The 24,542-nt window shown below is 41.5% G+C and overlaps 1 protein-coding gene and 1 long non-coding RNA gene across 7 annotated transcripts in view; one reads left to right on the top strand and one right to left on the bottom strand.

Annotated features, from left to right (window-relative positions):
• LOC137842256 (dystroglycan 1-like) overlaps positions 1 to 24,542 on the bottom strand; it is a 33,447-nt gene that overhangs the window by 4,070 nt on the left and 4,835 nt on the right. Inside the window, exons 1-3 of one of the 5 annotated variants that reach the window (XM_068656063.1) lie at positions 1,861 to 2,253; positions 1,295 to 1,652; positions 633 to 865 (exon numbers count right to left, since the gene is read on the bottom strand). In XM_068656063.1, coding sequence (XP_068512164.1) covers positions 633 to 865; positions 1,295 to 1,579 — 518 coding nt within the window. In that variant the 5' untranslated portion in view covers positions 1,580 to 1,652; positions 1,861 to 2,253. Of the gene's footprint in view, positions 1 to 632; positions 866 to 1,294; positions 1,653 to 1,860; positions 2,254 to 20,093; positions 23,895 to 24,542 lie in introns of those variants that run through there. The other 4 variants (XM_068656053.1, XR_011088988.1, XR_011088985.1 and 1 more) reach the window with 4 other exon arrangements.
• LOC137842306 (uncharacterized) overlaps positions 1 to 24,542 on the top strand; it is a 33,628-nt gene that overhangs the window by 5,513 nt on the left and 3,573 nt on the right. Inside the window, exons 1-2 of one of the 2 annotated variants that reach the window (XR_011089010.1) lie at positions 2,540 to 2,658; positions 23,046 to 23,268. This is a non-coding gene — a long non-coding RNA (uncharacterized lncRNA). Of the gene's footprint in view, positions 1 to 2,539; positions 2,659 to 23,045; positions 23,269 to 24,542 lie in introns of those variants that run through there. The other variant, XR_011089014.1, reaches the window with a different exon arrangement.

Below are 24,542 nucleotides of genomic sequence, written 5' to 3'. Positions count from 1 at the left end.
ATGATGGGAGCCTCCCACTGGGGAAGAGTTCCCGTTCCTAACAGGACTGGGGGCTGGGTGCTGCCCTGATAGTTGCCACCTGTAGCATCAGCACCCACTGCTACCAGGCCCCCAGTCTTCATGCCCATGCTGCTGTTCCTGAGCAGCAAAGCCTGATGCCTCCTGCCTTGCAATTCAACATGCCCTTGTTCAACCTCCTTTCCTTTCCTTTCCTTTCCTTTCCTTTCCTTTCCTTTCCTTTCCTTTCCTTTCCTTTCCTTTCCTTTCCTTTCCTTTCCTTTCCTTTCCTTTCCTTTCCTTTCCTTTCCTTTCCTTTCCTTTCCTTTCCTTTCCTTTCCTTTCCTTTCCTTTCCTTTCCTTTCCTTTCCTTTCCTTTCCTTTCCTTTCCTTTCCTTTCCTTTCCTTTCCTTTCCTTTCCTTTCCTTTCCTTTCCTTTCCTTTCCTTTCCTTTCCTTTCCTTTCCTCTCTCTCTCTCTCCTCTCTCCTTCTCTCTCTCTCTTTTGTTCGTTCTTTCATTCGTTCCTTGTTTTTTTACCCAGCATCATACTTTCATAGTAGAAAAAGACCACCCTGTGTCACTTAGGGAGGTCTCACCTTCTGGGCAAAAACCTTTAAAAGCTGACAATACTCACTCATAGCTGTTTGGCATGTGGTTCAAGTGCTCCTCTGTGTCTGGGAGTAAGATGCTGTCCTGAACATGGATGGTGAACTTTAGAGCGGCTCTCAGGGTGCACGTCCTTCCAGAAGCAACTACGTTCAACAGGTATACTCCGCTCTCCCCTGTCATCAGCAGTCCCTGCAGTGTGCTTGTGTTGGGGTTGAAGTCCAACCATTTTGGCAAATTTGCACCACTGGCTAAAGTGACCTGTTCCATAAGAGGAAGGATGACAAATGGAATTAAAAACAGGAAGTAAGTGTTCCTACTCTAGTTTTACATATGAGAACTTCTAACTAGGAAAGAGAGAAGTTAAGGAACAGCTGGTTTCTAAAAACCAACAGCACCTTGCTCTCTCTGTAGTGCTTGTTCAGTATTCCTTTTAAATGCAGTGGCAACACTACACTTCAAAGACCCCACGTTCTTTAGGCTGCAGGTAGATAACGTACACATTGCACATGGGTTTTCTCTGTTCACTATGTAACTGTTACACTGGCAGTGAACTGTGGTTAGATTTTTGCCATTTTAGACTATTTAAAACACATCAGGGTTGGAGACTTTTAAAGAGTTCATTCTAAACCTAAAGTGAATACCTGTTTGCTGCAGGATTGTACCAAGAAGTGCATTTAATAGCATTACCTTGTACTGAGCTGTTGTTCCCCAAAAGGCAAATACTGGCACTGGATAATAGAATATCTTTCCCATAAAGACAGTTGCATCTGGGATTCCTTGCAGGATCTTTATTTCTTCGCATGTGTTTTTTGATTCCTTAGCAACCACAGCAGCCGTGTTTACACAGACAGATGCCAGAATAAAGAAAAGAGGGAGGGCAGATAAAGCTCGCATCCCTGGGAGCAAACAGTACCCTGAGGCAGGAAACTCGCTGTTGGTGCCAGCAGGGCTTCTGCAGACATCCATCTTCATATAGCAGCTGTACAGGGCTGCATCTGTGTGCCCTGCTAGCAGATGGATGCAGCTACTTCATTGCACTTTGGATCTGTAGGAGAAGGGAAAAAATGAGACAAAACACCACACATATGCATGTGCACTTTAGATCAGCCTACTTCATCGTGTGGGGAAGCAGAAGGATGTCAAATGTGGCAAGGCTTTACACTGCATTCATTAGAAACCCGCTGGTCTGTTTGTTACAGGCCACTGCTGAATCTGGAATGGGTTATAGACTTGTAAAAAGCCTCTGTACTTACCATCACTACCCTATGTGGCTGAAGGCTTTTCATGGGAAAATACCTCATAGCACAAAGCCAGTTCATAATGCTTTTCAGCCCGGTTTCCTTCAGACCTGCTATTGCTCCCATTGATGTTTCTGCCCTGATAAAAGACCATTTGGTGTCCAGGAGATGAAATGCTACACTAGGGCCTCATCAGGGGGGGCCTTCAACACATGGCATTGAAGAGCCAGATAAACAGAGCAGTAACCTGACCTGGCAGGGTTTTGTGGTATAGTAGCAGCAAAGAGAAACAGAGTATGGCATACAGCAAACAAATTGAAGGCAAAGACAGAGTCAGTATCTATCCTCTTGTAACATAAAGAGCTGGACTCCTGCTGCATTTGCCTTACTGCATTTGCTTTGCTTTGCTTTGCTGCTGCTTCTTTTTCAGAGGAGATAAAAGCACTAATAAGTAGTAAAGTGTTTCTTGCAGGTGTGGGGCTCTCACAGGCCTGTCAGTGGTTTCCGAATTCAACACCTTTTAGAAGAGAGAGGCATACCATATGCTTGGTCTGCCCTGCTTAGGATAGACTTATTTAAAAGCATGCCAAAAATAAAATAAAATAAAATAAAATAAAATAAAATAAAATAAAATAAAATAAAATAAAATAAAATAAAATAAAATAAAATAAAATAAAATAAAATAAAATAAAATAAAATAAAATAAAATAAAATAAAAATGTAGGCAGAAGCACCAATATTTGCTAAACTAATTGATGCAGCTGAGAAGACATGAAAAATCTTTTGAACCCAGAAGACTGAAGAAGCAGTGCAGTAAGTACTACTTTATTGGCATGGCTCTCACAGCAAGATGTCCTGAAAACCACTGTCCTCTTTGCACTGGCTTTACAAACTCAATGGCCATACCTCTAAGAACGAGGTCTTGCTCTGCTGACCTGTCAACAAGTAGTTTCTCCTGCTTGAGTGCATGATTTCAGATACTTTGTAGTATTTGCCAACCTTTCTGTCACACAGTGTTGCCCAAATCCCTTCCATTTTAGTGATAAGTGGAGTAACATTTGGATAGAGCGAGAAATAGTGATATTAATGAACATGCCTAAGTGTTCAAGTGTAAAGGCAAAAAAATGTGTGATATGTTCTGAACCTCAATGTGGTTTCCTTGCGCCTGTGGTGTGTCCTACTGAAAGTATGCAGTACTCCGACCAGAAAATGAACTGTGCTGCTGATAGGTGTGCAGAGCTCAGTGAATGTGCTTGAGGTGGTTAGCTGGATTTGGACAGAGATTAATCTGTAGCGAGCTAAGTCTATTTTCCTTGTAACTGTGATTGGCTCCGAATGAATCAAAAGTTGTGCTTCTTTGTTAATGCTCAGTTATAAAGAGAGAGAAGTTGCTACACTCAAATCTCCATTTATCATTTTCAGTGTCTCCCCTGTTACTTTGCAATTTCTGAAAACATGGCATGTCCTAACTCACTGATTATGAAATTATGAAAAGAGTGAGTAGGTGGTAGGGTGAAGTTCCTGTTGGAAGATGAGAACTTGTATTGAGAGAATATAATTCTTATGCAAAGGAATGGGTGCTTGACAGCTGACTAATCTTTCCTAATGGATTTGCCTCCTGAGAGCTTAGTAAATATTGCCATGTAACCATGTATGAATCATCAGTGTGCTCTAAGATGATGGGAATGCTCTGAGATCCCTTGTTGCTGTGATCTGAAGGTGGTCTTATCCTCCTCCCAGAGGTGCAAGATCTGTCCATGTCCAGGGATCTGAAGCCTCCAACCCCTCCTGCAGTTCAGGGGACTGGAGATACTGGTGGATGTTTCAGCTTTTAGGATCCTTCCTTAGTAACTTCTGACCTACCATCAAATACTATGTATTTGCTTTACAGTATCAGGTGCATCAGAATATTCTTACATTGCATGCTATCTCGGTTCTCCAGATATAAACTAATTAAAATTTTGTGTGAATGTGCTAGGGAAGCTTAACATGATAAGCTTTTAAAAAACTCTCTGACTTCTCTCTCACTTATAGTAAATTACACTTCCTATAGTTCTCACTATAGTATGATTACTGAGCTCATAATTCATTTTTCTAGTTAAATTGTAATAGAAACCTTTTGATAAAAAATAATAATAATAATAAAAAAATCTAAAGTGCCATTCTATGGCCAAATGCAGCAAAAATAAATAAATGTAAATAAATATGACTCATCCAGACGCAAGGATTCCTGGCTGAAAGTATTCCTGTCCCTGACAGAACCAGGAAATATCGCAAGTTTTATGGAATAATTTAATTCCCACGTGATTTCCTGGCAAGATTCAGTTGAACTAGGTATCTAGATAAGGTGGGTAAGTACAATCCAAAGCTTATCTGAATCAAACAGGATCTTTTTAGGGTACCAATAAGTACTTGTAAAGACAAAAATAGTTTGCTTGCTTTGCTTCTCTTCTAGCTTTAGGCACAATTGTTTTTCTATGAGTCAGTGCTGCATTTACATGTATATGGTTCTAAAACTAGAGAAAGACATCCCTAAAACTGTAACATCAAAGAACATAATTGAAGGATGCGATTTTTTTTATTATTATTATTTTTTGAGACTCAGTGATCAAACAAGGGAGGGGAAATACAAACTTATAAAAATGGAAAGCATGATTGTCTTCATTCTTCTTGCTGCCCTTGTCTAAGGTGTTTTGTTGTCACTTTTGTTTAGACAAAAAGGGGAGCAAACACATGGTACTTATTTGTGCAGTGCATAGCAAGCCTGCCTGGAGGTTCTCATACCCCAAATACGCTAAAACAGTTGAATTTTATGGATTCCAACACAAAGACAGTATTTTTATGATATTTTTTTTTCATACTTACTAAAGCCTTAGCACCTGGAATCAAGTAATTGCTTGGCAATTCTGACTTTCCTTTAGACACATTCATATTCCAAACTTCTTTCCTGATGCTGAAGAAATCTAGACATTTTTCCAGTGCCCCAGAAAACTCAGCAAGCAGAGGGTAACTTAGAAAAAATATTTTGAGTTCTTTTGGGAGGTCTGGTTCAGTATTTTTTTGAATGTCTGAAGCTGGCAGTTTTGACAACCATGGAGTCCATACCTTGATAACACTAGGCCTGCAGTCTCAGAGTGGTTTGCACTGACATCACAGATGGGAAACCAGGTGGTGTTGAACAGTATAACACAGTTTTCCAACTTTTCCCTTTGACTTTCACCATGTTCCAAGAAAAGACTTTTGAGTTTGAGTTACCTAGTAATGTGCAGAGAGATGCCTGCACCATAGATGTCAGTGCATGAAGTCTTATGCAAAATATGGGAGTTGTTTTGATTTGTGTTTGGACTGCTGCAATATACAAATTGTCTGTTTCTAGAAGAGAGAAACATGGTAACTGGGTGTAAGGAAGGACAAAAATGTATGTGATGGGGAATAAAGGAGCCTGTATAGACTTTCTTGTTTCTATGGTGTCAGGCCTTGTGTGACAGACTTTCCAGACCTAGTATGATGATGGTAACACACCCTTTCTGTACAGGGATAAAAAATCTCAGGGCACAAGACACTAGTTCCCAAGAAATGTTTATTTTACATGACTCTTTATTAAATAGGCTCACTTCAAAAAGTTCCTACCACACCCTAGTGTCCGGAGATAGGACTGTGTCAAAGGGGATGTGTGCTTCATTATTTGGTCTGGAGGAAATCTTCTATAGCCACTGAGGGGTTACTTCTCAACTTAGGTATTCAGTGGGATCAGATGGCAGACGTCTAGTGTGGTTTAATGCAAACTACAGAGAAATTCAAATTTTTGGTGTCTGTGATAGTGTCAGCATAAGAGGTTTCCTTTCATGATTTTTCTTCAAAATTAAAAAACAAAACAAACAAAACCCATGATTTTATGCATTTTTGAACACGCTACTGTTTATTATTGAGTTGCTGCCTCAGGTTTTCATCCCTTTTTTCTTATTTTAAAATGAGTGGGGTAAAGAGTAGAAAGGATAAAGGAGAACACCATGATGTCAACATCTGAGGGAAAGCTTCTCAAGCCGTCTTGCTTCTAGTTTCTATTCTGCTTTGCAGTGGGAAATTATCTTCACTTCCCACCTCACTTTCCTCCCAGCCCCCCTGTGTTTCCTCTGAGAAATTGTCTATGTGGGAAAGTATAAACATGAAAGCCAAGGTATGAATTTATACTAGGGTTAAATTTGTTTTTACTACCCATGTGAACACTCTTGTTTTGCTACAAGCATTTTTTTTCAAATTATGGTTTTCTTTTCTTCTTTAAAGCTTAGCTTATAACACTGAAGACTGTTTAAACTAAGCTGGAAGAGGCTGTAGTAAAAAGACTCAGGCGCTTATCCAGTTACAGCTATATATCTAGCAGATAAAACTTGCCTGCTCAGACAAGCCTTCACTATTTCATCTTAGATTTTTTTCCTAGGGAGAGTTTAAAAACTGAGAAGAAAGAATTTACTTCAATGATTTAATTTTCCAAAATGCTTTTTTTTTTTTTTTTTTTTTCCATTTCAGCTTCTTTGAAAAAAAAAATAAGTGCAACATTTCCATTTCTTGATGACCAGCTGTCTTCTGGTAAAACTTGAAAAGATACTAAAATTTTGGCCTTTTCAAAGTCATTGGCTGTTTAATAAGGAAAAGCTCACTAGAATGGCTTGACTGAAGATGCTGTGTTGTAGCCAGCTTTTGTTTTTAAAGTGCTCCTTGGGCAGGGAAACAGGAGAAGGTGCTAGAGCTGCCCATAAAGCAGAATTTTTGGCTTTACATTTATGTTAAATTCATTATGAGACCTCTCAGTCTTTAAAGGTCTCTGCATTTCTCTAGCCATTAATTGAAATAAATAAATAAATAAATAAATAAATAATAATAATAATAATAAACAAACAAACATGGGGCATCACTTCAAAAGGGATTTTAGTATTCAGCTGATATTTTTCTAAATTGTCCTTTGTGGTAAATGAAGCTGCTGACTGAAATCTTTTGGCAAAGTACCACTCCCTTTTCTTTTTTACCATTTACCCTTTTTCTGTCAAATGCAGGAGTCTGAGCACAGCTTGGGTTTGTACAAACACTGGAGCAGGATGGAGGCTAGCGTGCCAAGTTCCAGCCTTGTGTGATTTTTTTTTTTTTTTTTTTAAATGGGGTGGGTTATGTACCAAACAGCAAACACAGGGTTTATAATGGACATGCTGACAAAACCTTATTTATGCTGCCTGCTGTTTCTCCTGGGCTCAGCTTTTGCATTCATCTGGCATTGCTGGCTTCCCACAGCACATTTTCAAACAAGTTGTTGTAATAACCTCATAATGTTTTTGTCATGCTCAATGGGCTCGATTTAGTCTTGCTCTTAGCTGATGTGACAGTTTGGGACAGAGCTCCCTTCCCCTGACATCAGCCCTGAATTTAACTCAAAACACTGTTAAATTCAGTGCTGTCCCTCCCTCCATTGCCACCCAGAAATGCAGATGCTGTTGCCTTTTTACTTATGATGCTACCTATATCTGCTTTGTTGGAAAGAAAGAAAATCACATTCCCCCATGATCAGAGGTGCATCTTTCTCATAGGGAGCGTTAATCGAGGCCTGCCTGGAAGTAATGAGAGAGACACAAAGGAAATAGCAGTGTTGCCCGGTGCTGGGTTTGTTGACCACACTGCACCTCATTAACCCTTAGACTATTTCAAAGGCATTGAAAAACAAGGTCTATTTGCCCTCCTTTGTCCCTGTTGTTTAAAAAGAGTCCTAAAGCTCTCCAAAACAAGTACAGCAACCCCCACCCCCACCCCCATGACTTTCTTGTGCTGCAGAAACTGAGAGACTATTGACTGATGGGGAATAGGAAGCAAATTTACAGTCAGATCATTCCTATCAATTTTTCCTCCCAGATGTTTTTCTTTCTGTTTGTTTTACTTTGGCAATTACCTAAACAAATTGCTCTCTGAGCAGAGGAACAAATGGAGTCTGGTTTCCCTCAGGTTTTTCTTCAGTTCCCTTTCTTCTCTCTATGATCTCAGCTTCATCTTCTGCCACATCATCTGTAGGGTCAGGCAGTGAGGAGCCAGACAGAACTGAGTGGCTGCCTTGGCTTTCCTCCCTCAGCTGGGTGTGCTCTCTTGGATTTCTGTCCTTTACCCAACCTCCAGTTCAAATATATATATATATATATATATATATATATATGTATTTTTAGAACATAATTTTCATCCTGAAGATCCCTCCCCTTCCAAATGGATCTAAACTGGCTACTGAGGTGAAGAGGTTTTGCCTGGTAGGAGAGGATGGAACTCACAGAGGAGACAGACATACAGGCTGCAATTGCAAAAGCTTCATTTCTTCACAAGGTCAAGATGAAAAGTTAGTTTTTGGAAATCTTTTCTTCAAAAAATGCTACCTGTCCCTCATGGTTAGCTTGATGAACTGTTCTTGTTGTTTCTAAGAACACTTGAGCAGAATGTAAATCCGTATCCTAAATAAATAAATAAATAAAATTAGGCTGCCTCTACAAGCAGCAAAAGGAGGGGGAAAAATGCAAAACTACCTAAAAACAAACAAACAAAACCCTCAAACCTTGTCTTTTTAAAGTAAAGCAGATTCTAAGATAGTTACAGTAGAAATATTATTTAGGTTAATTCTTAGTTTGACAGCAATGTTGACAGCTTCCTTTCAATTGGGTTGGCCCATAGCTATCTGTGGGATTTGGTTTCTGTCTCCACTTCTTGCTCCACCTCTCAGTTATGCCATTTATCCCCCTGTTGTAGACTAAATCAATCATTATCCAGACAACCACAGCTCACTAGAAGTGTCATTTGATATAGGATTGCACCAGTTCCTGGAGAGTTATTGAGACCTCTATAAAGCAAGCCAGCCAAGATTCTGCCTCAATATCTTTGAGGAATCATATGACTTATCAGAGATGAAGTGAGACAGGGAACAAGATAAAGGATGTTGATTCCATAGGTTTTAGCTAACACAATTGTATGTTAACAACCCCAAAGATAAGGGAGTAAAAGACTGTATGGATAGATAACAGAACCAGACAGAACTGGCTTGACTGCTGAAATCTGTCAAAGAAAGGAAAAGTCAGGAGTTGAGTATTGAAGATGACTTCTGACTTTCATCAAAAGACCACCAGAGTATGATGGACTCAAGGACCCCGATATGCGTGTGAATAGGGGCAGAAACCTATGTTATTGATTCTTTGGAGACTTGATGAATATGCAAGAGACTTACAGGAACTGAAATTAATATATATTTATCCCACTAACATAAGCACACTGCCAGTAACCTTTAGTGTGTGTGTGTTAGGTGGAGCAATCCCCACACACCTGGCACCGTAATAAAGAATACCTGCTTAATAACTTCAGTTGTTGAGTTTTCACTGCATCAGAAGCCAGGACTTTTGATAGTGAGTTGAATATTATCACTAAATATTTAATATGCCAGAAATCAAAGAAATGCATTTTAGAGTGGTTTGAGACTTGCTCCAAGACCCTGTTAAATATGTGCATGACTCATGCTGAGGTGTTCAAAGGTCTTTATTGAGGCTTATCAATGTAAAAGAAACAAATAGAAGAAGGCTCTTGAGTTTTTAGGTGAACTTGTTAAGGAAAGTGAGGGAACTGAAGCCAAGTATACTGGCAGAAGGAAAGGGCTGTGCATGCTCCTTGCTTACAGGTCTATCAATGCAATGCAGTATTGCACAATACCTCTGACATATTCTTAGCTCTTCTGTAAGAGATCTCCTCTGAAGAGAACCACAATTTGTGCTTATTTGTTGGTGGAGGTTTTTTTTGTTTGTTTGTTTTATGTTCTTTGGGTGTAAGATGAGGCCAACAAGCATCCTCATGACCCATGTCTACCCTATGATCTTGCTGAAAGATTAAGGTGCAGCATAGTAAGAGTCAGTACCAGACTAGAAATTGTGATGAAGTTGAGGCAGTGAAGAGAAAAACAATTTATTTAGTTGCCTCTTGCCTGAAATGAAATAACACATGAAATCATGCAAACAGGCTTTAGTTGTGCTTAGTAACTTGTGGGAATAGAAATGTTGTTTTTGCAGAGTTACATTGTTTAGAAGGAGGGAATGTGGTACTGAGATATGCTTACAGTGATAAGAAAGTTTAGCAGGCGACCTAGTAAAATGCAGACAACCAGACTCCTTAGGACAATTAGGTGAAAATCACGGTATCAAGTCAAGTCAGATAAGTGAAGAAACATTACCACTTCAAACAGTAAAAATGTCAAAAGAAATTTGAAATTTAACAGGCCGGCAACTGAAGGCCATGCATTGTTTGTGAAGCATCAGATAGATTGTGAACCTGGATTACCCACTCAGTGGGGAAACAGGGGAGGGTCCTGCCATCAAAAGGTATATAAACTGTGTTTTGGAACTAGTAGATGCGCTCTCTCCTGCTTGTGGGGCGCCCGCCATTGCAATCGCGAATAAATTACTACTTCACTGAGATCCTCGCCTGAGCCTAAGTTATTGGCTACAGAGTGTTTCTCACAATTTGGGGGCTCGTCCGGGATCCAGTCACCTACTGGGGAGCTCCACCGCCGCAGCAGCAGGAAGGCATGCCCCGCTGATTTCAGCGGTCCTGTGCATCGACGGTGGCGGTTCTGCGGAAAGCTGACAGAGGGCCCGAGACTGGTTAAAGAGGCAGGATCCGTGAAGTAGTGGGGAAAGGAAGAAGGTAGGCACTCTGGGTTTTTAAGAATCGATCCGGTAACTCTGTGCACAGACCAAGGTAAGAAATATTAAGTATTGCCTTGGGGGTCGGGTATCTGGTGTATGGTAAGCCCTTGCACGGGGAAGTGCTGGCACTACACCAGGGGAATCTGGTGTACGGTAATCCTTGCACGGGGAAGTGCTTGGAAGTACACCAGGGAATCTGGTAAACTCAGGTGTGCGGTAACGCTGGCACGGGGAAGTGCTTGGCGGTACACCCCCATCTTTCAGTACGTTGGTGTGTGGTACACTGCAGAAGGGAAAATTCTGTAGCACATACTGGCGAGGGTTAGGAAAGATGGGAAGTACGAGTTCCAGGGAATCTGGTAAACTCATAGGTGTGCGGTAACGCTGGCACAGGGAAGTGCTTGGCGGTACACCCCCATTTTTCAGTACGTTGTTGTGTGGTACACTGCAGAAGGGAAATTTCTGTAGCACATACGGGCGAGGGTTAGGAAAAATGGGAAGATATGAGTTCCAGGGGACAGGGAGATATCCCTGGGGGAGTGCCTACTAATAGTTCTTCCTGAAGAATTATAAGAGATTGGAAACATAATCCCAAAATTAGAGGGATTGTAAAAGAAAAATAATTAAAAAAAAAAAAAGGTTAAATATTGTGTATCAGTCTGGACAAAAGAACCAATTAAGGAAACAGCAGTATTTTGGCCAAAATACGGGTCTGATGAAAATTCAGGCTTTAAATTTATGTGTAAACAAGAAGATTCCTTTTTCAGAGAAGGAGCCAAGTTATGCTCCCTATAATCTTAATATTGAACTGGTGGCAGCAGCAGTCACTCCAGGAAGGGAGACAGGGACTGTAATTAACACTGTCCCTAAAAAAGTATCGTACCCTAGGCTCCGGCAAGAATTAGAACAAGGTAGAAGATATACTGAGAATTTTGCCTTCCCTGATACTAACAGTATTAACACTAACTGTGTATCCTCTTAGGTGAACTACCCCCCCCTCCTTACCAGCAGAGAGGTTAGGACTTTTAAGAAGGAGAGGAAGTCTTTATTTGAGGACCCCGACAGCCTAGTTGAACAATTAGACCAGTTCCTACGACCTGATTTATACTCTTGGGGGAGGGAATTATGTCTATAAGTATGTTGTTTACAGGGAAAGAAATGGGAATGATCAGGAGGAGAGCTGCTATACAAGAATGGGAAAGAGCTCATCCTCCAGGACCGGTAATACCGGCAGGGCAGAAATACCCACTTGCCAATCCTGGCTGGAATAATAATAGTGTGCAACACAGAAATCATATGAGAGACTTGGGGTCAGAATGAGAAAGTACTTGGGGATAAGACCTGAGGACCCAGTAACCCAAGGGCTCTTGAAAGTTCATTGTGTGATTAAAGCCTGGCAAAATACGCAGAAAATGATTCAGAAGGTGGGGGGATGTAGTGAACAGTCACTGGGGGACCCTCCTGCGGGAGGCCTGGGAGGTGTGTGTCCGAAGGGGAGATAAGAAGGAAAAAAAAAAAAAAGAGCGAAACTAATGGTATTGACAGTGCAGCGGGTAGTGAGGCAGAGGGTTGGAGAAAGAGGAAGAAAATCTTCAGGGAGAGTCAGGGCCAGGATGGAAAGGAGAGGAAGAGAGATGAAGGAATGGCAGGCAAAGAAGGCTGCCTGTGTTGTGGCCTGAGTCCTAGCAGGGACAGGCTTTGATAAGATGTTTTAAGTGTGGCCAGGCTGGCCACTTCGAATAGGAATATGTGGAGTGGAAGAAGGAGGGAAGAAGGAAAATGGGATGAAATATGCTATATTGATATGTTGTTTATCTTGGAGGGAAAAAGTATGGAATTAAGTTGGACCCTGACTGAGCCTTTGGTGCTGGTATTAAAGTACAGGCTGGAGAAAGATAAAGGAAGTGTTAAAAGGGTTGCTGAAGGGGTTAAAGGTGTGGCATGTAGTATTTAACAGAGCTGTTTGAAGTTGAATGAGCAGGGAAAGGGGATGTAGGCATTATCTAAGTAACAGTCTAGAAGTTTTGGTATATTTGCATATTTGCTGTGGTGTTTGGTCAGTTTCCCAAGCATCGGGGAGGGGGACGGTGGGGGGGAACAGCCTGCTCCACCAGGAGCCTCTCCAGCGGCCGCAGGGGGGCTTCGGCTCCAGCGCCTGGAGCGCCTCCTCCCCCTCCTTCTGCACTGACTTTGGTGCCTGCGGGGGGGGTTTCTCGCTCTCCCAACTGCTGTTGAGCAGCAGGTTTTTGTTTGTTTGTTTGTTTGTTTGTTTTTGTGGATGTGCTCTCACAGAGGCACGGCCTGTATTGCTCATGGCTTGGCTCTGGGCAGCAGTGGGCCCCTTTAGGGCCAGATGAAATTGTCCCTTATGTGCCACGGGGAGGCTTCTGTTTTTTTTTTTTTTCCTCACAGGGGCTGCCACTGCAGTTTCCTACCCCCCCCACTCACAGCCCCCGAACCTTGCCATCAAACCCAATACACTGGGGAGCAGCTAGGTCATTACTGACTTGTAAAGTATCAGGGATTAAATTAACTAATGAAACCCTAAAAAGTGATGGGGGTAGAAGGGGCTGGGATAACAGTGCCACTTTTGGGGGATACCAAGCTGAGACCAGGGGATAAAATGATCACTGGGTAATTATTGTATGTACCCAAGGCAGGGACTAACTTGTTGAGAAGGGATTTGATGATTAAATTGGGCATTCAAATAGTAAATTGTTAGACTGGAATAACAGTGTTATTAATGGAGTGCTCTCAGGCCCTGAGAGCAAACATACATGTATATTCACCTCTGACTGGAAAGACCCTGAAATGGGGGCGGAAGCAACAATATAGGTGGACAATTTTACCCCAAGGGTTTACTGGGCCACCTATCTATTTGGTTAAGTTCTAAAAAAGATTTTGGAGCAATTACAACCTCCCAAGGGGGTATTAATGTTAACAAATATATGGATCGTTTTCTATTGTCAGGACAGGAGAAAAGAGTTGTGAAGAAAGCTACTAACAAGCTATTCAACTTTCTGGGAAAGCAGGGCTTGGGAGTATTAAAAAAAAATAAATAAATTACAATATGGAGAAAGAGAAGTCAGGTATTTAAGGCATCTAATGTCTGAAGGAAAACAAAGAATAAATGCAGAGAGGATTCAAAGAATTGTTGAAAATTAAGAAAGAACTAAAAAGTTTTAAAAGAAAGATTTTTTTTAAGAAATCAGGAGCCATGAAGTCTGAAGGAAAATGGATACTCCCTAATGGGAGAGAAATGCTGAATAAAGTGATAATGAGGCAAATATTAACTGTTTTACATCAGAAGAGTCATTGGGAGGTGCAAGCAATATGTGATAAGAAAGTATGTCTGTGTAGGAATATACACTTTAGGGAAGCACATATGTAGAGGATGTACCATATGTCAAAAGGTAAATAAAAAGGTCTTCTGTAACCCATCTAGAGGGGGACGGGAGCCAGGGGTTTGACCTTTCCAAAGTATACAGGTAAACTTTACTGAGTTACTTGTTTGTCCTAATTGACCACGTGACTGGATGGGTGTAAAGCTTTACTGCAAGGGTTAAAGCAGGCCTTAGAGATTGAGTGGGATTTTCACAGCCCCTGGTACCCCTCCTCTTCTGGGAAGGTGGAGCGAATGAATCAGACATTAAAGAAGCAATTAACTAAACTAGTGTTAGAAACCCAACTTCCTTGGGTAAAATGCTTACTCCTACAGGTTTAAACAGCACCAAGAAAGGATATAGGAATTTCACCATATGAGATGCTGTTCAGATTGCCCTATCTGGGCAGAAGGGATGAGATACCACAATTTAAAACAAGAGAGTTTTCTTAAGAACTGTATTCTGGGTTTGTCCTCTTCTTTGTCATTTCTCAGGACCTGTGGGTTGTTGGCTCAAACCCCACCTTTGGAATTCCCCATTCACCACCATCACCCAGGAAACCGGGTCCTGATTTGGACCTGGAAAGAGTCAACTCCGGCCTGAATGGGAAGGACAATTACTAACCACTGAAACAGCCATAAGAACTGCGGAAAAAGGTTGGACTCACTATACTCGAGTGAAGGCATCCGTCGACGCTAGTACCTGGGAAGCTGTTCCTACAAAAGACTTGTTGGAAGTTGAAATTGAATAGAAAAATCTCATAGTGGACTCTGAGCAGGATAAGAGCTTACAATTGTAAACTAACCTTTATTTTCACAGGTAACTAACGACTGCGACTTGTGATTGAAAGAAAGAACAGACCTATAGCAAAATGCAGTGCTCCCAAGGGGGGGGTTGTTATAGTAGTAGTGTACATCTTATTTTTTTGTATCGATAATTATTTGGAAACCTAAGGTTTAAAAATAATGACAGGGAAAAATTGATTACTAATTTTGTTTTTAGTGATTCTAGGCCTCAGAGAAGGCCTTGGTCAATTGGCAACTTGCAAAAGGCATGACCAGATAATAGCAAAAACGGGATACCCCATCAAAATATGGGTGACTGTGACAGAGGGTTATGTACCACATTCTGTCACGTTTGATGTTTGTGAGGTGTTAGCTTGTGGAGATCTAAATGCCCAACGACAATTGAGCAGAGAGAACAAATAACTGGGAGAGACCCAACAGCCAGATTGAGAATAGCTGTATGGAAACAATCCTCTATTGCCATCAGAGAAAGGGAGAAACTCAAGGAGAAAACAGGAGAGAAAACAGGAAGCCCTCTGAAATGTGTCAGTTCAAACAAGGTATGGGGATGTGAATGCCTGGATAGAATGGGTCAAATATACCGTCCAGAGTCTCAACCGTAGCTACTGCTATGCTTGTGCCTCGGGATGACCGATTGCCCAGATAGTGCCTTTCCCATGGGGGTGGACCAAAGACTCCCAAGGGATGCGATGTATGATTGCATTGTACCAAGAAAAGACTGCCTGGGGAAATGAGGCCTGTAAGTCTCTCTTTGCTGTTCCTTGCATGATAACAGTATCACGGTTCCCCCTGCATTCTCTACAGCTATAGGTAACCATACAGCTTGCCTCTCACGGCAGGGTGTGAGTGCTACCTGGCATCTACGAGAATTTGCCTTGTGCTACCAAGGACTTGATGGGAAACTGCTCAAGACTAGAGATCCCCAGGGCAGATCTCTGGTGGTACGGTGGAGGGAAGATCTTACGGTCCACCCTACCATCTAATTGGGAAGGCACTTGTGCACTTGTTCAATTAGCTATACCCTTCACCCTGGCATTTGAAAGAGAAACATCACAAATACCCAGAGGAAGTAAAAGAGGCTTAGGAATATCATTTGATGATAGAGTATACATAGATTCTATTGGGGTACCTAGAGGAGTTGCAGATGAACATAAAGCCAGAAATCAAATTGCTGCAGGGTTTGAGTCACTGTTCTGGTGGGTAACAATCAATAAAAATGTGGATTGGATTAATTATTTCTATTATAATCAGCGGAGATTCATCAATTATACCAAGGATGCGATGAGAGGAATCGCTGAACAACTAGATGCCATCAGCAAAATGGCTTGGGAAAACAGGATAGCATTAGATATGATGCTCGCAGAGGAAGGAGGTGTGTTTGTGTGTGTGTAATACTGAGCAACCATTGTTGCAATCTTATACCCAACAATAGTGTCCCAGATGGCTCGGTAACAAGAGCATTGCAAGGGCTTACCACCCTTGCCAGTGAATTGGCAGAAAAAAAAAAATAAAAAATAAAAAAAAAATAGGCATATTTGCAACATTGATCGTAGTTGTAGGAGTTTTGACAGCCATTGGTTGCTGCATTATCCTCTGTGTAAGAGGACTAGTACAGTGGTTAACTGAAACTGCACTATTGAAACAAATGACCATGGAGCTACCACCTTACTCAGATAAGGAGATAATGAGGAGATGGAAAGCAAAGAAAGCAAAAAAGAAGAAGTCTATCAAATTACACCTTAGAGAAAGGTTTTGCAAAAATCAACAGTTTATAAAAAAAAGAAAAGGGGGGAATTGTGGGAATAGAAATGTTGTTTTTGCAGAGTAACATTGTTTAGAAGGAGGGAATGTGGTACTGAGATATGCTTACAGTGATAAGAAAGTTTAGCAGGCGACCTAGTAAAATGCAGACAACCAGACTCCTTAGGACAATTAGGTGAAAATCACGGTATCAAGTCAAGTCAGATAAGTGAAGAAACATTACCACTTCAAACAGTAAAAATGTCAAAAAAAATTTGAAATTTAACAGGCCGGCAACTGAAGGCCATGCATTGTTTGTGAAGCATCAGATAGATTGTGAACCTGGATTACCCACTCAGTGGGGAAACAGGGGAGGGTCCTGCCATCAAAAGGTATATAAACTGTGTTTTGGAACTAGTAGATGCGCTCTCTCCTGCTTGTGGGGCGCCCGCCATTGCAATCGCGAATAAATTACTACTTCACTGAGATCCTCGCCTGAGCCTAAGTTATTGGCTACAGAGTGTTTCTCACAACTGCTCTTAGAAAAAGACAGCAGTAGTCTAGAAACCTGGGTTTTCAAAGACACATCTCAACAGCAGGTTTTGATACTCTGATGAAGCATCAGATAAACTAGCTACACATTCTAGGAAAAGTTGAAATTGTTTTCTTGTGGTGCTTCAGAGCTTCTATTTATTCAAAAACTGAACCATGAATCTAGGAGTCTTACTCCAGGCTCTTATTTTTGCAAATAATAGTCTGTCAATTTGCTTGGTGTTTTTTTTTTTTTCTTTTTTTTTTTTTCCCAAGCTGTTCTGCCTAGATGCTTTTATTTTGCATACATAATGCTTGTTCCTGCAACAGTCACCACTTTAAAAGTTACCATGGTAACTGAGATTTCATTGTTGTTTCCTATTGAAAGCAGGGCAAGAGTGAGCAACAGAAGAACCACCATGTGGTTCTTCTGGCTGTGTGCTGGACAGGAAGCCACCAGAGCTGGGCCATAATCCTGTCTCCTCTGCAGGCCTTTGTCTTTTCCCGCATTGTCCCTGGCAGGAACAAGCAAAGTATTTTGGTAATTTTTGAGTGTCTGTTGATGGGCGGCCACCCAGGCCCAGCCTAGCAGCCTCACCTGTTCTGGCAACCTTCAGGATCAGAGGAGATTTCCAAAGGCCTCCTTCCACACCTATGGACTTTCCTCACGTCTTTCTGTCTGCCTTGGCCCACTCTGCGTGGGCTCCCCTGCCCACATGCCATCCCATCCTCCAGATCCCTTTACTTCCCAAAATTCCTAAATTCCTTTGTAACTCCTGTCGTTTACCTCTTGGTGTCTCCATTTCCCTTCTACCCCTGGCTTGTGCTGTGGCTTTCATAGCTCTCCTCAGCCTCGTGGCTGTACTTCTGTTTACCTGAGAAAGAGCATTAGGCTGCTGGGTAGGCCTTGACATTTTTCAGGAGCAACTGTATGGCAAAAGGAGTCTGGCTGCTTATTTGCTGTTACAGAGGCTCATGGATGCTGTCTTTGTTATTTTGTTTTCAGCTTGCATTAAATAAATTAACTTCATACTTCTTGTTATCATCAATCTTCATCTCATCCACTGAAGGCAGCTAAAAAGAAGGGCACTATTTAGGTGTTTTTTTTTTTTTTTTTTTTTTTTTTTTTTTTTTTTTCAAAAGCAGCAATCCCTTGTTTAAGCTCACCCTGCAGAGCAGGAACATGGCCAGCTCTCCTCCTTGCCAGATCTGCTTCACTGCTCTGGCACCAGCTCTGCGAGACGCTGAATCTGTGGGACCGGGCTACTAAGAAAAGCACATGATAAAATAGCATATCTCCAAACTCTGCTTCTGTCTGCCAAGTGATAATTTAGGGAGGGGGGAAACCCAACCCCCAAGATACCCATTTGGTATATGACTGACGGATTTATGATAGGATGCAGTTTCCGCTGTTTGTCTTGCAGAGAGAGACTGGGCCACACGATTACGCATCTGCCTTCTTGATGGTGAATGCTTCCAGCTGAATTTAGAGGACAGGAAATGATTTAGCTAAAGGCTTTTGGTGACAGTTAACAGAATTCCTGCTGATAACTTTTTTTGTCCTCTCTCTCAGAGTATTTTTACAGCAAACCCAAAGTCAATGCAAAGTGGCATTGGAGGTGGGTGGTTACAAATAACTGATGAGTGTGTCACAGAACGGCTTTTATTTCTACTGAAAATAGGATTGTTTTTTTGTGTGTGTTTTTTTTTTTTTTTTTTTTTTTAACTTCATCCCTTTAATATTCTACTTGGTGATGAGAGCAACATAAACATCTGTTTTTGTTACCAGGTGGTCATACCCTAAAACCAGACCAATTTGGCCTCAAACAAGGGAGAGCTATTGTCAAAATAATCTACAGGAGTCTCCTGGTATGGAGGACCAGGGAGGCAGTCTGTGCTTGTGTTTGGAGTGGTCTATCTGCATGAACAGCTCATGGTGAACAGCTCATTTTTGCCAGAAGCAGCATGTGATCAGGTTAAGTCCTGGGACCACAATGGTAATGTCAGCTTTGGAGCATATATTTAAAAACAAACAAGTAATTTCCATGGTGCATTCCTTGTGTAAAGCATTCCTCTTGCAAAGAGGGAAAACCAAATATTTATTTTGCTCTCATATTAGACTACCTGCATGAAAGAAAGCAAGTTACTGATGTTGGATGTGCTCCCTCAAGAAAAGCCAAACAAACAACCAAACCAAACAAACAAAACACGCAAACAAAACAAAACAAAACAAAAAAAACATAGGACTTGTCATAGATGCAATGGTGGAAATGAAGTATCTTTCCTTAGTATTTGGTAGTCTTCAGACCTATGGTTTTGTTTCTTACCTTAGATGAAAAAACAGAGTTACCAAGGGTGCATTGGTATTGAGTCTCCTCTTAGAAAAGGAAGGATAAAAATGTTTGAAAGAATTGATACTGATGGAAATTAAACAGCTCTATTTGTAGTAGATAAATCATGGTTCAGGAGATTAAATAAGTAAGATGGATGTTTGTCCTTGGGTATCTGAAACCTGTATACAAACAAACAAACAAAAACAAGCAAGCAAACAAACAAACAAACAAAAAAAAACACAACATTTTGAGAGCTTAGGGATCCACTGTGGGCTTTGTCCTGGTTTCATGCTTGAGGACCTTTCTCCAGCAATGTTTATTACACTGCAGTCTCCAAACTGTTTTTTACTGGAAAAGTAGTGAAGTTAGCTTTGTAAGATGGATCAGTCTGGCTTGTTCATGTTGTCAGTGACTGTGATGAAGTTTGATGTGAGGAAAATGGCCTTTTATTGTTTGTATAGTTAGCAGAGTAGAGAAAAACTGCTTATATCTACTTTGGAGTCAGTTTGAATACTGATGGGTCAGATCTTTTGCTCTGCCTTATCCTCACTGGTGGTTTTGCAAGTGCAGGATCAAGCTCAAGAACAGGAGCAGAGACTGAAGAGGAAAGCTCCAGTGGTCACACTGGATGGAAAATGAGTAAGTGATAAGATGGTGGAAAACCATCTTGAGAAAGTGATGGGGAAACAGGGACTGGAAGAGTCACACAATGGAGTGACACAACAGAAAGCATATACGCAGAGGCTGCCGTTCCAGTCTGTACTGCTGTACATTTTATTCTGAGACAACTTGGACTCTAGATAGAAAAAAAATGGTTTTCTTTCTAAGTATACAGCAATTTAAATAATATCAGCTATTTGCACCCAGAGAACAGAATGTCTTGTACAATTAAGCTAGTGTTTTCAACCTCACAAAAGATCTTGTAAAAAAAAATCCCCTTGTGCTTTTACAAAGTTCATTTACTTTCCCTTCCTTCCCCAACTAAATACAGAGAAGATGAAGAAGGTTTGAAGTCTTGCTGTTTTGCTAACTACATTTTTGGTATTGAATGACACAGCTTGTTTGATTAAACCCAGCTATGCTTTCATAATTTACATTCAAAATAAAAAAAAATAAATAATAACCTCAGTCCTATTAGAGCACCTTCCATGAGAAAGGATGAGTGCAGCAGTTTTACCTCACCAATATAAATTAAACACGGTGTCTCGGCATGGCAAATGTGAGGGCTGTCCAAGACTCGAGCAGCTACATCCAGAGGTGTGAGAGCTGATGGGACCAGGGGGCTGGAGTGGACCAGACATGTGCAGAGCAAGAAGCACCCCTTTCTCCTCACCCTTTAGCACAGCTGGAGAGCTCCCAAATTTCCCACAAGTAGTCTTTAGACAGTTGTTATTAAAACAAAAGGTGGAGTTGCTTCTTTCAGGTGGCTGGGATGTAAATCCAGAGCACTTTGATAGGGCCAGACTGCTGCTGGACAGGTACTGAGGACTGTGAACATGTGCTACCCCAAACCAAAACCAGGGGCTTGGTGATCACCTCATCACCTCAGGATAATTGGATGTAGAGCAGGTCTGCAGAAGACTCTGTGCAGCTCAATTAATCCAAATGGTGCTGATAGATGAGAAAATGACTACGAAAATGATGCAGCAGCATGCAGCTTTGAAGAGAACCTGCTGCTGGGTGAGGTAGAGTCTTCCTTCCCCAGACCAGAAACCTCAGCCCTGGTCCTGCAGAAACCAAATCTGTCAGTCCTTGGTTTACAGTGCTTACTCTTGAGAGCTGTGCTTGAGGAGCTGCTCTGCAGCAGGGTAACTGCACTGCACCCTTTTTTTTAAAGGAGGTTGATGTCTTGTCCTTATGTTTGGCTTGATACAGCTGAAAGGAGACAAGCTGGCAATGCTGGCAGTTGCTTGATGTGCTCTGGACTTGTCTATGCACATCCTCGCTCTCAAATTCCTAGGGTGCAGCCTGACCAGAATGCTGAAAAAAACTTTCGTAATCTCTTTATCTTCTGTGTGTTTTTGCCAGTACAGGTAAAAGAGAGGTGCACTCCATGCTCTGCATGCAAGGGTGGGACGTCACCTGTGTTTCCACCAAAGTAAACAAGAGATATTCCTAGGTAGTTACAGAGAACGATCTGAACGAAACATCTTGTCTCTACAGCTGGTTCCTGTGACATAGCAGACAGGGCAGGGAAACTTGCCCTGATAGGACATCATCAGTGTTTCTCTTTATTCAAACAAGAAATTAGATTCTTTCGTCTTTGCTCCAGCTAAATTCCAACTCAAGCGTGAAGGAAAGCTTTGTATGACTGAGGTTTGCTGGGGGTAGTTGTGGTAAGATTGGTTCAATTGCTGTGCTTTCAGAGATCTGTTTTAAATTCATGAGGCAATTCTTCCCTTGCCATGTCTGAGGTTTCAGGTTTGGTCCTGGATCCGTTGGACTGTGGCCTCTGGTATCACTTAATTTCTCACTTGTGGTGTTACAGTCAATGAAGAGACTACCCCAGTGTTCACACAGGTCCAACTCTTGGGATAGAACAGCACCTTCCATAAGCCCCAGTGGAGGTTCCCCTGTGGGAAGCATTGCTTATTCAGGTAAAAATCTGTAGGTTTTTTGTTTGTTTGTTTTAGTTGGAGACAACACAGCTGAAAATGAAACAAAACAAACAAACAAACACCCAGAATTTAGAATGCGGGTTGCAAAACAGTCTGGATCCCACCAGATGATGTTCAGCAGTAATGGAGAGATTGACAGCTTCCTCCTAGGCTTCAGCAGGGACTGAGGAGAAATCCTGAGAATTGTATTTCCTTGTAGCAATGAGACACTGTCTGTGTATATATAGATGCTTTAATTTGGCTGATTTGCCTTAAGTAAGTTGAGTTAAGAACATGATTGTTTGCTTTGCTTTGCAAGCTGCATACAAAACTTTTTATTGTAGCTTGCTTTATAAACTTAGCCTCTCTAAGAAAGTTAGGTGGAATTAAATCCAGACCTGTTAAAATCAGGAAAAGTTTAGCTGTTCATTTCAACAATGGCAGGAATGCAAGAACGGCAACACTGGCTCAGATCGGTGATTTATCTAGCCTAGTACCCTCTTCCCTATCAATGGCCAGAGGAGAAGAAAGGGCAAAGTATGTATTTTGCAATGCTACCCCACAACACTTCTCCAGCCTGTTCAGGAAGTCCATGAGATGGATAAGCTGCCTTTGCTTACAGTAATTTTTTTGTTGTTGTTGTTTCTGTGACCTTTCTTGTTTTCCCCATGAACCTATATAAATTTTTTGTACCCACCATACCCTATGAAGGAGACCTGCAGATGCACGGACTCTTGTGCAGTGGAGTACATGCCATTGCTTTGTTCTGTGTGTGGCTCCTTTCTGTGGCTTTGTTCTGCATTTCTCAGCTGTTGCCTTAGCAGAGACAGGGAAACACCCTGGAAGCTCTCCACATGCCACTCCTAATTTGGTAGACTATCATAGTCTATTTCAGTTGTCTTTAAATTTGGAGAATGTTTGTACACTTGGTATTTTTTCTTTTATGGCAACTGTTTTATCACTGTTGTCTTTTTCTGAGACTTTTCCAATTCTAATATGTCATTTTTGAGTGGAGGGGACAGAATTGCTCCCCTAATCAAGGTCTAGACAAACCTTAGGTTTATACTGCTACTGTCTGGTTTCCTCCTTATTTTTTTCCTGACAGGAGAAAGGCATCAACTCCTAACACTCCTTTTGACCATTTCTGAGCATTGGGACCAGAGTGCTAGAGGGTGTGGAAAGATTTCCCCCTCCTCTACAAATTCAGCTGGCTATACTGCAGGGCAACTCTCTGACAGGAGCTCTTCAAGAAAAGATTGGAACAAACCTCATTTGTCTCCAATGGGGTTGATGTGACATCACCAATGCAGATGTTGTCTCCAAGGCAAGTACAAGTTGGAGGGGGTTCATGTTTCTAGACACCTCTAGAAATTGTAATTTTTTTTCCTTTCCTTATTTTTCTTCACACTTTTTTTTAAGGCCTGGTGTTTTGGGGTGGGTTGGGCAGCAAACTTGAGGCAGAGGCTGGAATCTGTTTCCCCAAATGCAGTGTCGACTGCACGCAGTGAAGTGGGAGACAGCTGGCCACAAAATGCTTTTAGAGGACATGCAGCAATAAGAAACAATGTTTTTGAATGATCGTACATAAATGCTGGGAAAAAAAATAAATAAAAAGTGCCACAAGCTATACTATTTTCCACTCCAAGCTGTATTTGCTTCACTTTTTTCCTGTCTCTAATCCAAGCCGTGACTAGTAATGCCTCCCTTCCACAAAACACTGTCACCTAAATATTACTTTAAGCTTGTGGAAGAGCAGTCACAGCCTGCCTATCCTGCCTGTGATCTCCTCCATGCAGGTCTGGAGTTGTCCTCTGGCTCCCAGCACTCTTGGGAGGAAGCCCAGAGGCGAGTCCTTCATGGACGTTGAAATGGTATTGCTCTGCAGGTCTGGTAACGAGGATCTGTGCTGCAGAGACGGGATGCAAGCTCTGACGTCAGTGGTGTCCCCTGGTTTCTGCAGCAGTGGATTGAAGATGGTTGTGTGCACACAGTGTGTGAGGGGAAAAAAAAAAAGCTTTTAGGTTAGTAAGCACAAAATGTTGTGGAAAAGGCAAGTGTTACATATACTCATGTTTTGGAGACTTAGGATCTTCAGGCATCACAACACCCCTCAGGGGGTGATACTAAAAAATAAATTAGTAACCTCATTTTTCTGCAATTACAATCTCTGGCTTTTGTCTGGATGGGGAATTTTAGTTCAAGCCCTTCACAGTGGTGTTACAATGCATAATTATATGACTTGAGGTGCAGTTACATTGATGCAAATCATCTGGGTGTGCTATCTCTCCATTTAATCAGTGATTTGTTTGCCATTTGAGTACAGAAAAAACTTTGTTTAAAAATGAGCTGAATATACTTCCAGTAGGAACATCAGCAGGAAATAATGAAATGTAGCTGATTTGCTAGTAGTTAAGAGTACCCAAGAGCTCCCCAAGTGTAGTTCATTTACCCACAGAGCTTTATGCAACACACAATCAGCTACTTTCACACATAATACACACCATTCCTTATGTTCTTCTTTGTTTGTGGCCTTTCCCACTAATCTTTAACTGCATTAGAAACACAGAAGCTGTCTCCTTTATTTACTGGGTGTTCCCCTTGA

The sequence above is a fragment of the Anas acuta genome, chromosome 1 (genome assembly GCF_963932015.1).
Source record: "Anas acuta chromosome 1, bAnaAcu1.1, whole genome shotgun sequence".
NCBI classification, from domain to species: domain Eukaryota; kingdom Metazoa; phylum Chordata; class Aves; order Anseriformes; family Anatidae; genus Anas; species Anas acuta.
The sequence above is the reverse complement of the archived record's forward strand: the minus strand, read 5'-3'. Positions and strand labels throughout refer to the sequence as shown.